Here is a 12,657-nt window from a genome sequence, read left to right on the forward strand (position 1 = left end):
TTATAGTATTCAACAAACACAATGGTTAAGCCTCCTGGCCTGGAATCCCACAACTACAAACAGTGAAGTGCTAACAGAAATTAAATTTTCAATGTTTTCACAAGGCATAGGAACATTTTTTCCCAGAAAGGAATAAGAAGAAAAAACACTAAACATGAGTCACAAAAGCATTTACGCACTTTGATTTTAAACTCTAATTGACAATTACTCATTTCTTATTAATAAAACAGGACTTCAACTAAAGATCCTGTGTCTATTTATGAAGCTTAAACTACCCGAGGGTAGTTTAATGTCACCATTTGAGGTAATCTAGGAGCGTATCACAAACCAATCAGTAAATGCCAGTGTGTGTGGTTTTCCAGCTATAATGAGACTTTGAGAAACTTGAGGGGTGTAATATGGTGGCTTCAGGTGGAGAGCCTGACTAGCACACACATGGCCCCGGGGTGGACTCCCAGTACCACAAAAAGGAAGAAGGAAAAACTTGAGCCTGCATCTAGGGAGACACGTTATGACACTGAAAGGTTTGGGAAGACTAGTGCTGTGTCACTGGTAGAAAGATTGTTTCTCATGCCCAAAGTCCTGCATTCAATTCTTAGTAAAAGAATCAAAGTCAGAAGGGGTGGGAGAGGAAGGGAGAAAGATAGCTTAGAACTAACAGGAGATTGTGTACATTTCAAAGCAAAAGAGTACAGAAAATATGTGGGGTTAGAGAAAATAGAGACTGGGGCTAAGGTACCGAGGGGGGACCATGCAGAGGAATTAGATTTGATGGGTAAGGTTGGAATAAAACCACCATCTGAACATTAATTTGGATGTTAGATTAATATGCAACACATTACAGCAGACCTTTTAATGTCAGGAATGTTTTAATCTTTGGCAGTTAGAAACACAAAATGAAACAGTCTTTCTATCAGTCTTTATAATAGAAATGATGCCAAATCATTGCCTCACCATGGGAGGTTGAATCGGAACTTTTATGTCATTATACTCACATATTCGTCAATCGGGTCACCAACAGTAGGGGAATAGATGATCCTGTATTGCTGAACTGGCCCGTCAGCGTGGTCCCAGGCTACGGAGAGGCTGTTGGTCGTCTCCCCAAAGACTCGTAGATTCCTTGGACCACTTCGTGGAACTAAATGAAATACAGTTGGGTTTGCTGCTTGCCTGATAGCATTTCCCAGGTCATTTACATGAAGTGCTTACTGGAGTTTCACTATTCATGATGTTTACTCCCCTGTGATATGGTACACATTCTTCTGTGGTTTCAATGTAACATCACACAGCATAACATGCTACTTCAGAGCTACAGTTACACACTGAGCTTTCGACAAAACAGAGCTAGGTCAGCACCTAAATATGCAGACTAAAAGAAGGGGATCATTGTAACCACCTCCATTTGATGGCATCGAGAGGCTAAGCCTTCACATTTCCAAAGTGCCTAGTTGGCAAAAAAAAACCTGCATTCAAAAGTAAAGAGGGGCAAAAGAGGAAAGCCCTCTTTCATTTAAATGCCAGATTTTTATTTTTTTTAATAAAATTAAATTCATCCAGCACAAGAGACCGTTCTGGGAGCATACCATGAGCCTGGAATGTGAATGTGGGAAATCCCAGACAGAAATGCATGTAGAGGCTACCCTGCCCTACAGAGTCCTCGACACCCCTCACTATCCCCCACCAACCACTCCTCACTCAAAGGCAAGAGATAAAGTGGAAAAGGGATTTTTGCCTCACGTGTTCTGCCCTGGCTGGGGCTGGGATTCCCCTCTCCATCTGAGTAGAGAGCCACAATGTTTACAGAATAGGGTGTGTCCGGGATCAGCCTCTCCAGATGCACCGTACGGGTATTCCCTGGCACCACAATCTGCAGAAGAGAAAACGTGCCCAATTCTGTCTGACAGCCACCCAAATGCTTGCCAGCTCTTCAGTTAGTCAGCATAATAGCATTTATCGTAAAAGACTGAGCCCAGGCATGTTAGAAGCCAGACGGGCCGCACTGCAAGATCTGCCTCTAGCACATCATTAGATACACGTTACTCTCAGAAACGCTCTTATTTGCTTCTTATCTCCCATTTACGTTTCTCAGAAAGACTGGCAAATGAAATATCTAGAATGCACATTTGCTCTGAGTGGATCATGAATGTCACATACACATGAGTGAAGGGATCCCATGCCAGTGACAAAGAAATGTACTGTTAAGACAGGAATTCCGGATAAGGGTAAAGCTGTGTATGTCATACCAAATATGGGGACATTAAAATCAAAGCTACCACAGAGTGTACTCGTTGCTTATCATTTTCTCATCTTTGCTCATCATTGCTTGCTTTTGCAAAGACATGTTAGTCCATAAATTTATTTCTCCCTCGGTGTTGTGGTGCTATTATCATTCACATAAGTAATTTGTGATTTGTATATTATTGGCCTACTCACAAAACAGAATGGGAATTTTATCGGGAATATGACTGCAAGTCTATGACCACCCCATTCCAAATATGCCTGATTTCATCTGGTCTCAGAAATTAAGCAGAACCTGGATGAAATGTTGAAAAGACACTGTAATTTGTAAGAGTGTACCTAACATATATTCATAGCAAAGGCACATGAACTTTATCAATGTATCTACTATTGAAAGTTCTAGAAATGTTATACATCACTTATTATTATTACTAACTCATAGCTAATTCACATTTCCCTCAAGTTCTTTTCTTAAAAAACTCATAATTAATATCTGTTTTAGCTCATCAAACACAATAATTTAAATATTATATATTAGCACATTGGTAGGTTATATTCTTAAAGGCTCCTAAATGTGACTCAAACAAGCAACTATAATAATCGGGAAGTGTGGTCTCCATGAGAGGCAGTGACCAATAATTGGCTTATTGTTCCTAGCCAAATGCTGTGGTAGAAGCCACAGCAGAATCTACAGGATTCTTTGCTACGCTCTAGGATGATGAATTACTTACAGATTCTGAGGGTCTTGTGCCGGCAACAGGGGAGTATACAATGCGATACTGCTGTACTGGCCCCGGAGCAGGGTCCCAGCGGACATCAAGGCTGTTGGGCGTAGGGTTGTACACTTGGATGTTTCTTGCCAGTCCTCTCACCACTGAGGAAAGGAAAGCCAATGCCTATTTCTCACGTCTGTTTATACATGTCAAGCTTTTCATCGCCTTCTCCCCAGTTACACTCCCTAGTAGGATAAAATCCTATCCAGTTTATACTGCTATCTACACACGAAAGCACATTAAAACTCTCTAAATACAAAGTCAGTCAGAGTTAGCCTTTGCCAGTATGGAGTCAATATTGTTTTCAAAAAAAATAAGTGAGTATGAGCAACAGAATTGGGCTGGCCATAAAAGGACATGGGACTCGGGAAAGGAAACAAAAAGGTAGCTGAGTTTCCAGTAAAGTAATGGGGCCAGAGGAGAGATTTTATACACCCTGCCTTCTAACCATCAGAAAGATATGGAACCTATCAGATTCAGTCAGCTGCTTTCAATCACTCATTCTTTCATTCATTTCTTCCTTATTCAACACTAGCTATGGAATATCTTCTGTGATTTAAAAATAAAAAAGACAAATGAAGAGACAAGTCAGTTCTTAATTGACTTCCACCAATAAAATTTATGAAATTAAATTTGTATAACAACCCCCAAACTCTAGCTTAACAAGCAGCAGGATCTCTCTGGACCCATGATCTTTCCCCAGAGGAAGCTGCCCATGCCTGTTGCCCTTCAACCAGGCTCAATTATGTTTTATAAGTCAGAAAGATATTTGTAAGTGTGCACAAAAAACTAAGCAATATCCAGAAAGAACAACAAAAGTATTTAAACTGATTTGGCTACAGTAATGGTGAATGAAAGCACATAGATTTTTAATACCAAAAGCACTTCAACAGCACAACCAAGAGAAACGCACAACCAAATAATAAACAGGTTTTAACAACCGACACTACAAAATCTAATGACAAAACCAAGCTTCATTCAAATTTACAAGGTGAAAAGCACAGCCCTGTATTTTTCTGTCCATGAAAGAAAATAATTGAGATCACACAAGGGTGAATATAATATACATTTATTGATCATGAAATTATAATTTCAAAGTAATGCCATTTAAATGTTGGTGTTTGAAATGTGACTTAGGTCACTTTGATATTTTTAATCTTCCCATTTTGACTTTTTTTCTTATTTTCTTCCATGGTCAATGAGATCTTTATAGTGAAGAGCAATGTGTATAATGAAAAGTGAATTCTCCTGCTTTTTACTTACATGTCCTTCCAGTGTCCGATGTGCGTCCACCATCACCTTCTGTATAGACAGGAACCACCGTGACAGTGTATGGAGTATCTGGCTGCAGGTTCCTAAGAATGGCATAGTTGGTATTCCCAGGGATTGGTACCTAAAGATTTTAATTAAACACAGAGCATTGAATTTGAAAATGGCAAAGGAGCTAGTCCTACAGATAATATAATACCAACTGAAAACACCACCTCCAGGTGATTGCTAGAAGTTATGAAGACTTCCCTTTATGTTTCCCTGTACCTCCTACTTCTACCAACACCCAACCCATGGTCTTCCTTCTCTCCAGACTTCAAAGCACCAAGTATGTGCCCTCTCTCAAATCCTTTGTGTTAATGTAAGTTCTTCCCTTTTAAACAACCTAACTCTTTCCACTTCCTTTTAAAACCAATCACCTAAAGTTTAAACAGACTCAGGAAGGAGTTCTGGGTGAGCCTGGTCTACATAGGAAGTTCCAGGACAACCAGGACTTTATAAAGAGATCCTGTCTCAAAAAAATAATTATTACCAGTTCCTCTGGGCCACCTGCTGTTGGGGCATAGAAGAGTTTGTACTGACGAGGATTGCCCTCTGCATGGTCCCAGCGAACACTCAAGGTGCTGGTAGAAGGGTCATACACTCTCAAGTTCCTCACGGTGTTCAGAGGTTCTGAAATACACAGGAAGTACACTGTAGTGGAACTCTAACTAGCAAACGTATCTGAAACAGAGATTAAGCAATATCTTTAACCCACCTAGAATATAGTAGACACCCACAGATATTTGTTAAAATAATAATTAAAGAAATTGAAGATTTGCACTTCTGTGGTATCTGTGTCTCACCTATTTGCCAGGCATTTCAGTTCTCTGAACTTTTTTTTTAATCCTGGTAGAGAATAACATCTTTTGTTTACACAAATAAAGACATAATTACAAGCATGTACATTGAAAACAACTACTACCATCTTAAAAGATTCACCTATGGCTCAGGGAACATCATGGACAAGGGGGTAGAAAAGGAAAGTCGACTGAAAAAGCCAGAGTACCAGGAAGTCTACAGTGAAACAGTCTCTCCTAAAAATGGCTGCATACACAAGACCAGAACAATAGCATATCGATGGGCATATCCACACGGAATGGGGAAATTTTCATGGGGTCCTACCCCTAGACAAAGAACTACAGGCAACAATTAACTTCTTGGAGAAGGAGAATTAGCCTCTCTCAGGGATGAGCCCATTACTGGCTGTTCAATGCAGGGTGGCCAACCTTAAAACCATACACATGCAAGCAACAAAAGTGGACTCAGAGGGTTGAATTTACAAATACTGTACATACACACACACTCTCTCTCTCTCTCTCTCTCTCACACACACACACACACACACACACACACACACACACACACACACACACCAAACATAACCAAAAAAAAGAGGCTATTGCCAGGCATGGTGGTGCATGTCTTTAATCCCAGCACTTAGCAGGCAGAGGTAGATTGATCTCTGTGAGTTCAAAGCCATCCTGTACTACATGGTGAGTTCCAGGACAGCCAGAGTTATATAGACAGAATCTGTCTCAAAGGATGGGGGGAGGGACAGAAAGAGGAAGTGAGAGAGGACAGGCTTGACAGTTGGAAGGGGTCATGAGTAGGGTTTGAGGTAAGGTAGCTGGGAGAGGATACAAGGAAAAAGGGGAGCAAGAAGTGATGTAATTCTATTTCAATTAAGAATAGACTTAAAAATATTTAACTTAAATTAGAAAACAAATCAGTAAGACATTCTGTTTCCTTGGTGCTTCTAGAAACTGTGATTTCATCCCATGGTGATTATTAACAAGCTGCAGGGACCCTGGTCTCACTTACTCGTCTTGCCCCTTCCAGTCATCCGGCCACCTTCACCATCAGGATACAGGGAGGACACTGTGATGGTGTACGGAGTATCAGGCTTCAGTTTCTGCAGGACCATGCTGTTCTGTCGTCCTCCTACTGTGATCTTGAGGAAAACACTTCTTGGTAAGCATCAGCCTTACACTTTCCAACTCGCTAGTTTATTAAATACAGCTCTTTCTCTAGGGGAACTATTTGAGACCTTTGCCAAGTTCTGGAACCATGTCCCACAACGAAGGCTTAAAATATATATATCATGGCATAATTTTAAGCGTGGAGTATGTGTCTGAAAAGAATTCCAAGCTTTAAACTGGAGACCTCAAAAGATATTTGAACTCACTAGCAGCCAGCACTGCAAAATTTCATCCAAAACACATCTCACAGAACTCTTCCCAAAAACAAGGCATTAATCATAAATGAGTTATAAAGGGTCTTTAAGATACCAAAGAAGTGCATAATTTTAGAGGCTCCACACCATTCAGTATTATTCTTGCTATTTTACAGATGGTTTTTATTTGCTTTAGAAACACATTAAAATGATTCGGCAAAGGATCTAAAGCTCTTGGTGTTTCCCCCAAACACTGCCATTCTAACAGCATTAGCTGTGTAAACGACGTGACTGGACCCTTGGCCAAGCCACACTCAGGCAGGGGTTCCCAGTGATCTCCGTGATACAAGCCGTGAGGTATGAAAGCAGCATCTCAATTTCCTCCAATTATGGAGTTTGAAGTTTTTAATTCATTGCTCAAGGCCATCTCACTATCTTGTTGAAAGAAAATTTGTACAATTTGTTAACAGTCTACTGAATTCAGATGTTTATGCCATAGTAATTAAAATCACATGAAAATGGCACAAAAATGGCATGCTGCCCACAGTGAGTGCTCATGAAAATGGCTGGATGTATTAGCACTAACAGATGTTTCCTACTTAGCACCCATTCACTCAGTCGGAGTTCAGGGCAGGAGGGGGGGAGGATTCTGTGGATCAGTGTAGCCATCTTCAATATGAAGAAACTGAGTTACAGTGACCCATTTGAAACCATCTACTATCAGAGGCTGTGGGAGAAAGAGATCAAGACAGGCAGAAGCCATGTTTATAAAATTTTGATAAATAGCAGGTTGGAAGGATTTGCTTAGAACTAATCTTATTAGAAAGAAAATGGGTGTCTACTTGTATCTCCCATCCAACTTCCAAACTAAGCCCAGAACTGGTGATTTGTTGCTTTATTTCATAGACCAGCATTCAAATGGGACTGGAGCATATGTAGCCCAGCCAAGTTCATTTTCCAGGTAAAAGCAGTGCTTTACTACATACATTTATCCACTGCCAAGCTCAACTCCACTAACTTACTACACTGGTGAGAGATATGATCCATTTGCTTGAGCTCAACATGTTTAGTGATTAAAAAGTCAAGCCTTGTCTCTCTATGAGGTTATATAAGGAAATATTATAATCCATACCCCCCAAAAGCCAGCAAAGTTCTAGAGATCACCAAAATAATTTTGAAAATATAGCCCTATATGTATAAAAATTGGGATGTTTCCTGACTTAGCATAAATCACACCACATAAAAGGCAAAGTGGAATCCCAGACAGGTAGCTAAATTAAACAAGAGGAGCAGACAAAGGATTTATTAAATAAGGGAGATCTGGGATGGTAAAGATGACAGCTGAGCTCCCATCTTTCGAAAGCACCTCCTTTTGTTCAATATTTTCATTTAGATCTGTGGCCTTCTAGATCTGAAAATAATAGATGTAATATAATCGGAAATATTGAATATCTGGATAGCCTCAAAAACTTTCTAGATGTCATCATACTACTTGGGCACATGGCTAATGGGTACTTACATAAAGAACAACTAGCAGGTCCCACCAGAGCACCCAGCTTGTCTCCATCATGCACTTCAGAGGGAGGGCCAGCTAGGTTCAAATGATGCTAACCAATATAGCAAACCTTACATTCCCTAACAAGGTTGATATTATAAACACTCAGGGGAAACAGATGGAGAGCGAGCAGCAGGCAGAATATTTCCAAGTTAAATTTTTACAAAATGAATTACCGTTTGTTCATTGCCTTCTCCTGTGGAAGGCTGATGTGTAATCCTGTATTTCTGCACACGACCACTAGCAGGATCCCACTTAACAGTCAAGCTGTTAGATGTGGCATTGTACACCTGAAGGTTCCGTGGACCACTTTTTGGAGCTTAAAGAAGATTGTTGAAAACATATTAAATTATAGAATAATCCCTCCTTTTGCCAAAAACACAAAAAAAAACAAAAAAACTGTATAGTTTCCAAGGAAATCAAGAGAGTTCTGTACCACTGGGTTTAGAACTACATTTAAGTCAATACTATGGTCACTGAATATTAAATGGCTATTTGGTATGGACTGAATGTGTTAGTTACTCCCCAGGCTTTGCTGTTTTGTATACTGAAGACCTACATGGTAGAATTTGCAAATGGGGTTTTTGAAGATGATGTCATGGAATGGGTCACTCAAGTAAGACTAGTCTATAAAAGGAGGCATGAGAGAGAGAGCTCATTTTCTCTCTGCCATGTAACAACACAATGAGAAGATGAATGTAGACCCTTCCCCAATAATTGGCTGCTGACTTGTCTTGCTCTTGGACTTTCTGTTCTCCAGACCATTCTGAGTGGTGCTAGAGATTGGAGGTAGGCTTTTTCAGAGGTTAGGCAATGCTCTAGTACTGACATTTTGTTATGTTACTTGTTTTGTTTAGGGTAGAGTACACACCTGCCACATCTTACATGTGGTGATCAGAGGACAGATTGGAGAGTCAATTCTCTCCTTCCACTCTGTTAATGCTGGAGCTTGAACTAAGCCTGTCAGACTTGAGGGTAAGTACCTTAACCTACGGAGTCATCCTGCCCATCCTTGATTTTTTTTTATCATGAGTCAGGGTCTCACAAGTTGGCCATATTGGCATTGATCCTCCTTCTTTGCCTCCCAAGCAACTGGGATTACAGGCCTATAGCACAAAAACTGACTTCTCTTCCCTATAATTATAGGTATATAAACGCTTTCTGCTTATGCCACCTACTCTGGCATTTTGTTATGGAAGCCCAAGCTGACTTATGCACTCTTCAACAAGTAACAGAAAGAGTGTCTCAAGAAACGTTAGTAACATCTTATGATTACAATACAGGTTTGTTAACAGCACATTTTATGATCCTATTTGTTAATTTACACCTTGTTCATTCAGACAATCCACCAGTAAGTTAATGTCTTACCTTGTGTTGTTAAAGGTATCAAACGCACTAAAAGAAATAGAATTTGCAGAATGTTAGTGATGCAGTTGTAACTTTGTTTCTTAATCAAACTATCACGATCCTATTTGAAAGTTAAACACCTACGTGTGCGCTCCCTGCCACTCAGGTCATCACTTTCAGATTCGTCAGGGTAGATGGCAGTAATGGAAACTTCATACAGAGTGTTGGGATTCAGATTTTCAAACACCAAGGTATTTTCATCTCCATTTAAGATGGTCTTGGGCAAAAAGAAAAAATCATATGCACACTAAATTAATAATCCATTTATATCATGCACATCTAATGACATAATACTGACACCTTTAGGTAAATGTTCCTCTGTACTGTTCTAGGACATGAGCCCAAAGCCACTAATCAAAAATGATGTTTACCTATAACAAATTATACTGCTTTGGATGAAAAATATCCTCCATAGGCTCAGGTATTTGAATACCCAGCCCTCAGTGATCCCTTGGCTTCCTATTCTGGATGCCATATCTGCCTGCTGCCATTCTGCCTCACCATAAAGGATTCTTATCTCTTTGGAATGTTAAGCCCAAATCAACTCTTTCATCCATCAGTTACCTTGGCCACGGTATTTTATCACAAAAATAAAAGTAACTGAGATACAGAAGTAATATATATTTCAGCCATGCTTTCCCCAGAAGCAAATGGAGAAGGAATGAGACAGAAGGGAGAGACAGAAAGCTAACCTTACCTCCATCTTGTCTGGGTTGTCAACAGGTGCCCAGGTTATTCTATAGAGAGACACATCTGAAGCTCCATGGTCCCAAGTTCCCCTGAAACTCTCTGGTGTTACTTCAGTAAACTGTAGGTTTGTTGGTGCTGGAACACGCCCTGTCATAAAAAATAAGGCAAGAATCCATGTTACAATGGGAACTACAAACTCCATTTATTATAATTAAAATGTTTTATTTTAAAATATATGGTAAAAACTGATAAAATTACAAAACATTATAATGAAATTATTTTACTAGCTTAACTAATTTAAAAAATAACAAAGGATGAGCAGTATATGGTTTATAATGCATAGGTTATTAAAATGTGTAAAATACATAGGTATATTAAAATGATGACCTTTTAAAGTACTATTTAGTTATACTCTTCTATTTCAGTGATTTCCAAAGTTTTTGCATCTCCAGAACTTTTAGGACCTATTGTAGTAACAATATACAAAGCACAAACTATGACATGCAATTGGATAGCAGTCCATCAGTAACCCCAGAGATCCAAGGGTTCAAATTAAGAGGTATCTCATCTTAGAAACAATACAACAGATACCACTGAAATTCAATAAATCATTGAGATATATAGTAAAAATCAATATTCCAGTAAATTGGAAGATCTAGAAGACTTGATGGATTTCTAGATGGATATGACTTACCAAAAGTAAACCAGAGCAGATACACAGATAAAACAAATTCATATGCAACAATATTAAAGCCACCTTTAAAAAATTACTAAAAGGTCCAATTATGTTAGGAAGACTATGTATGACAGAGCAGACCCTATAGGAGGAGTTAAAGGAAGGAGGTGGAGTCTAGAAATTATCAAAAAAAATTGTATTCATCTATGAAATTCTCAAAGAATAAAGAAAATACAGAAAAAAATCCAGGCTAGGCATAGAAGCACATGCCTTTGATTCCAACACTGAGGAGATAGACAAGCAGATATCTCTGAGTTCCAGGACAGCCTGGTCTACATCAGAAGTTACAGACAAGCCAGGGCTATATAGGGAAACCCTGTCTCCAAAACAAATTCCAGGCCCAGATGTATTCACTGCTGAATTTTATCAAACCAAATAAATAAGCAGAACAAAACAAAAACTTTAATACCAATGATTTTCAAAATATTCCATTAAAATGAAAGGAAAGGGAATAAATGCAACCAAACTCTTTTAACAAAGCCAGTATTACCTTGATCCCAAAATTGAATAAATATACAAAAAATAAAAACATATAGACCAATCTTCATGATGAACATAGATGCAAAATCTATCAATGAAACACTCCCAAATCAAATTCAAGGACACATCAAAAAGATCATCAACCCCCAGAAACAGCTGACCTGACAAGGGTTAGCTCTTGTATCCCAGACTGATGGCTGGGAATCCAGCATGAGACTGATTAAGACCCCCTAAATGTGGGTGTCAGTGAGGAGGCCTAGGCAATCTATTAGGCCTCGGGTAGTAGATCAGTATTTATCTCTGGCATACAAATGGACTTTGGGTGTCCATCCAACAATGAGAGATGCACTCTCACCCTGGACTCTGGGGAGAGGGTCTAGAGCCTGCCTTGAATGAAATGACAGACTAGACACCCCCATGGAGAGCCTCACCCTCCTTGGAGAAATGAGTGGGTATTGGTAGGTTGGTGGGAGGGCATGGGGAGGAGGGAAGGGAAAGGGAGAGGGACCTGGGATTGACATGTGAAGCAACCTTGTTCGTAATTTAAACTTAAATTTAAAACTAAAAATTAAAAAAAAATAATAAATAAATTTTATAAACTGCAAAAAAAAAAGATCATCAACCATGATTAAGTTGGCTTCATTCCAGCTATCCAGGATGTAAAAGACCTCTATAATGAAAACTCTGAAAGGTGGAAGAAAGAAATCAAAGAAGACACTAGAATGTGGAACCATCTCTCATATTCATGCATAAGGAATTAACATTGAGAAATAGTTGTCGTACCAAAAGTAATCTACACACTGAATAGAATCACAGGCAAACTTCCAGTGCATTCCTCATAGAAACAGGAAAAAATTAAATACCCAGATAGCAAAAGCAATCCTGAGGAAAAAGAACACTGGAGGTACCCAAATACAGGATTTCAAGTTATATTACATAGTAACAAGAACGCCATGGCACTGGTACACACAAAAAAAGACACATATCTCAATGGAATAGAGAGCCCAGATATAAACATATGTAGCTACACCCATTTGATTTTTGTCAAAAATATACACTCAAGCAAAACAATGTGCTCAACAAAAGGTGCTCAATAAACTGTGTATCCATGTATCGAAGAATGAAACTAAATCCCTATTTCTCACTATGGAAAAAAATTCAGCCCTGAATGATTCAAATACCTTAATGTAAGATCTGAAGTGTAAGATTAAAGAGTAGAGGAAACATTTCAAGATGTTAGGCATAGACAAGGGCTTCAGGACAGGATTCTGGTCACTCAGGAAATAATACCAAC

General features: G+C 39.2%; 1 protein-coding gene across 3 annotated transcripts in view; it reads right to left on the bottom strand.

Annotated features, from left to right (window-relative positions):
* Col12a1 (collagen type XII alpha 1 chain) overlaps window positions 1–12,657 on the bottom strand; it is a 111,649-nt gene that overhangs the window by 44,570 nt on the left and 54,422 nt on the right. For all 3 annotated transcript variants that reach the window (XM_005073702.4, XM_021229341.2, XM_021229340.2), the window contains 10 exons: window positions 10,155–10,294; window positions 9,542–9,674; window positions 9,419–9,445; window positions 8,227–8,369; window positions 6,144–6,273; window positions 4,813–4,952; window positions 4,275–4,404; window positions 2,970–3,112; window positions 1,738–1,867; window positions 996–1,138 (listed from right to left, as the gene is read on the bottom strand). In XM_005073702.4, coding sequence (XP_005073759.2) covers window positions 996–1,138; window positions 1,738–1,867; window positions 2,970–3,112; window positions 4,275–4,404; window positions 4,813–4,952; window positions 6,144–6,273; window positions 8,227–8,369; window positions 9,419–9,445; window positions 9,542–9,674; window positions 10,155–10,294 — 1,259 coding nt within the window. The remainder of the gene's footprint in view (window positions 1–995; window positions 1,139–1,737; window positions 1,868–2,969; window positions 3,113–4,274; window positions 4,405–4,812; window positions 4,953–6,143; window positions 6,274–8,226; window positions 8,370–9,418; window positions 9,446–9,541; window positions 9,675–10,154; window positions 10,295–12,657) is intronic.

This window comes from Mesocricetus auratus, unplaced genomic scaffold (assembly GCF_017639785.1).
Source record: "Mesocricetus auratus isolate SY011 unplaced genomic scaffold, BCM_Maur_2.0 Super-Scaffold_100691, whole genome shotgun sequence".
Lineage (NCBI taxonomy): Eukaryota > Metazoa > Chordata > Mammalia > Rodentia > Cricetidae > Mesocricetus > Mesocricetus auratus.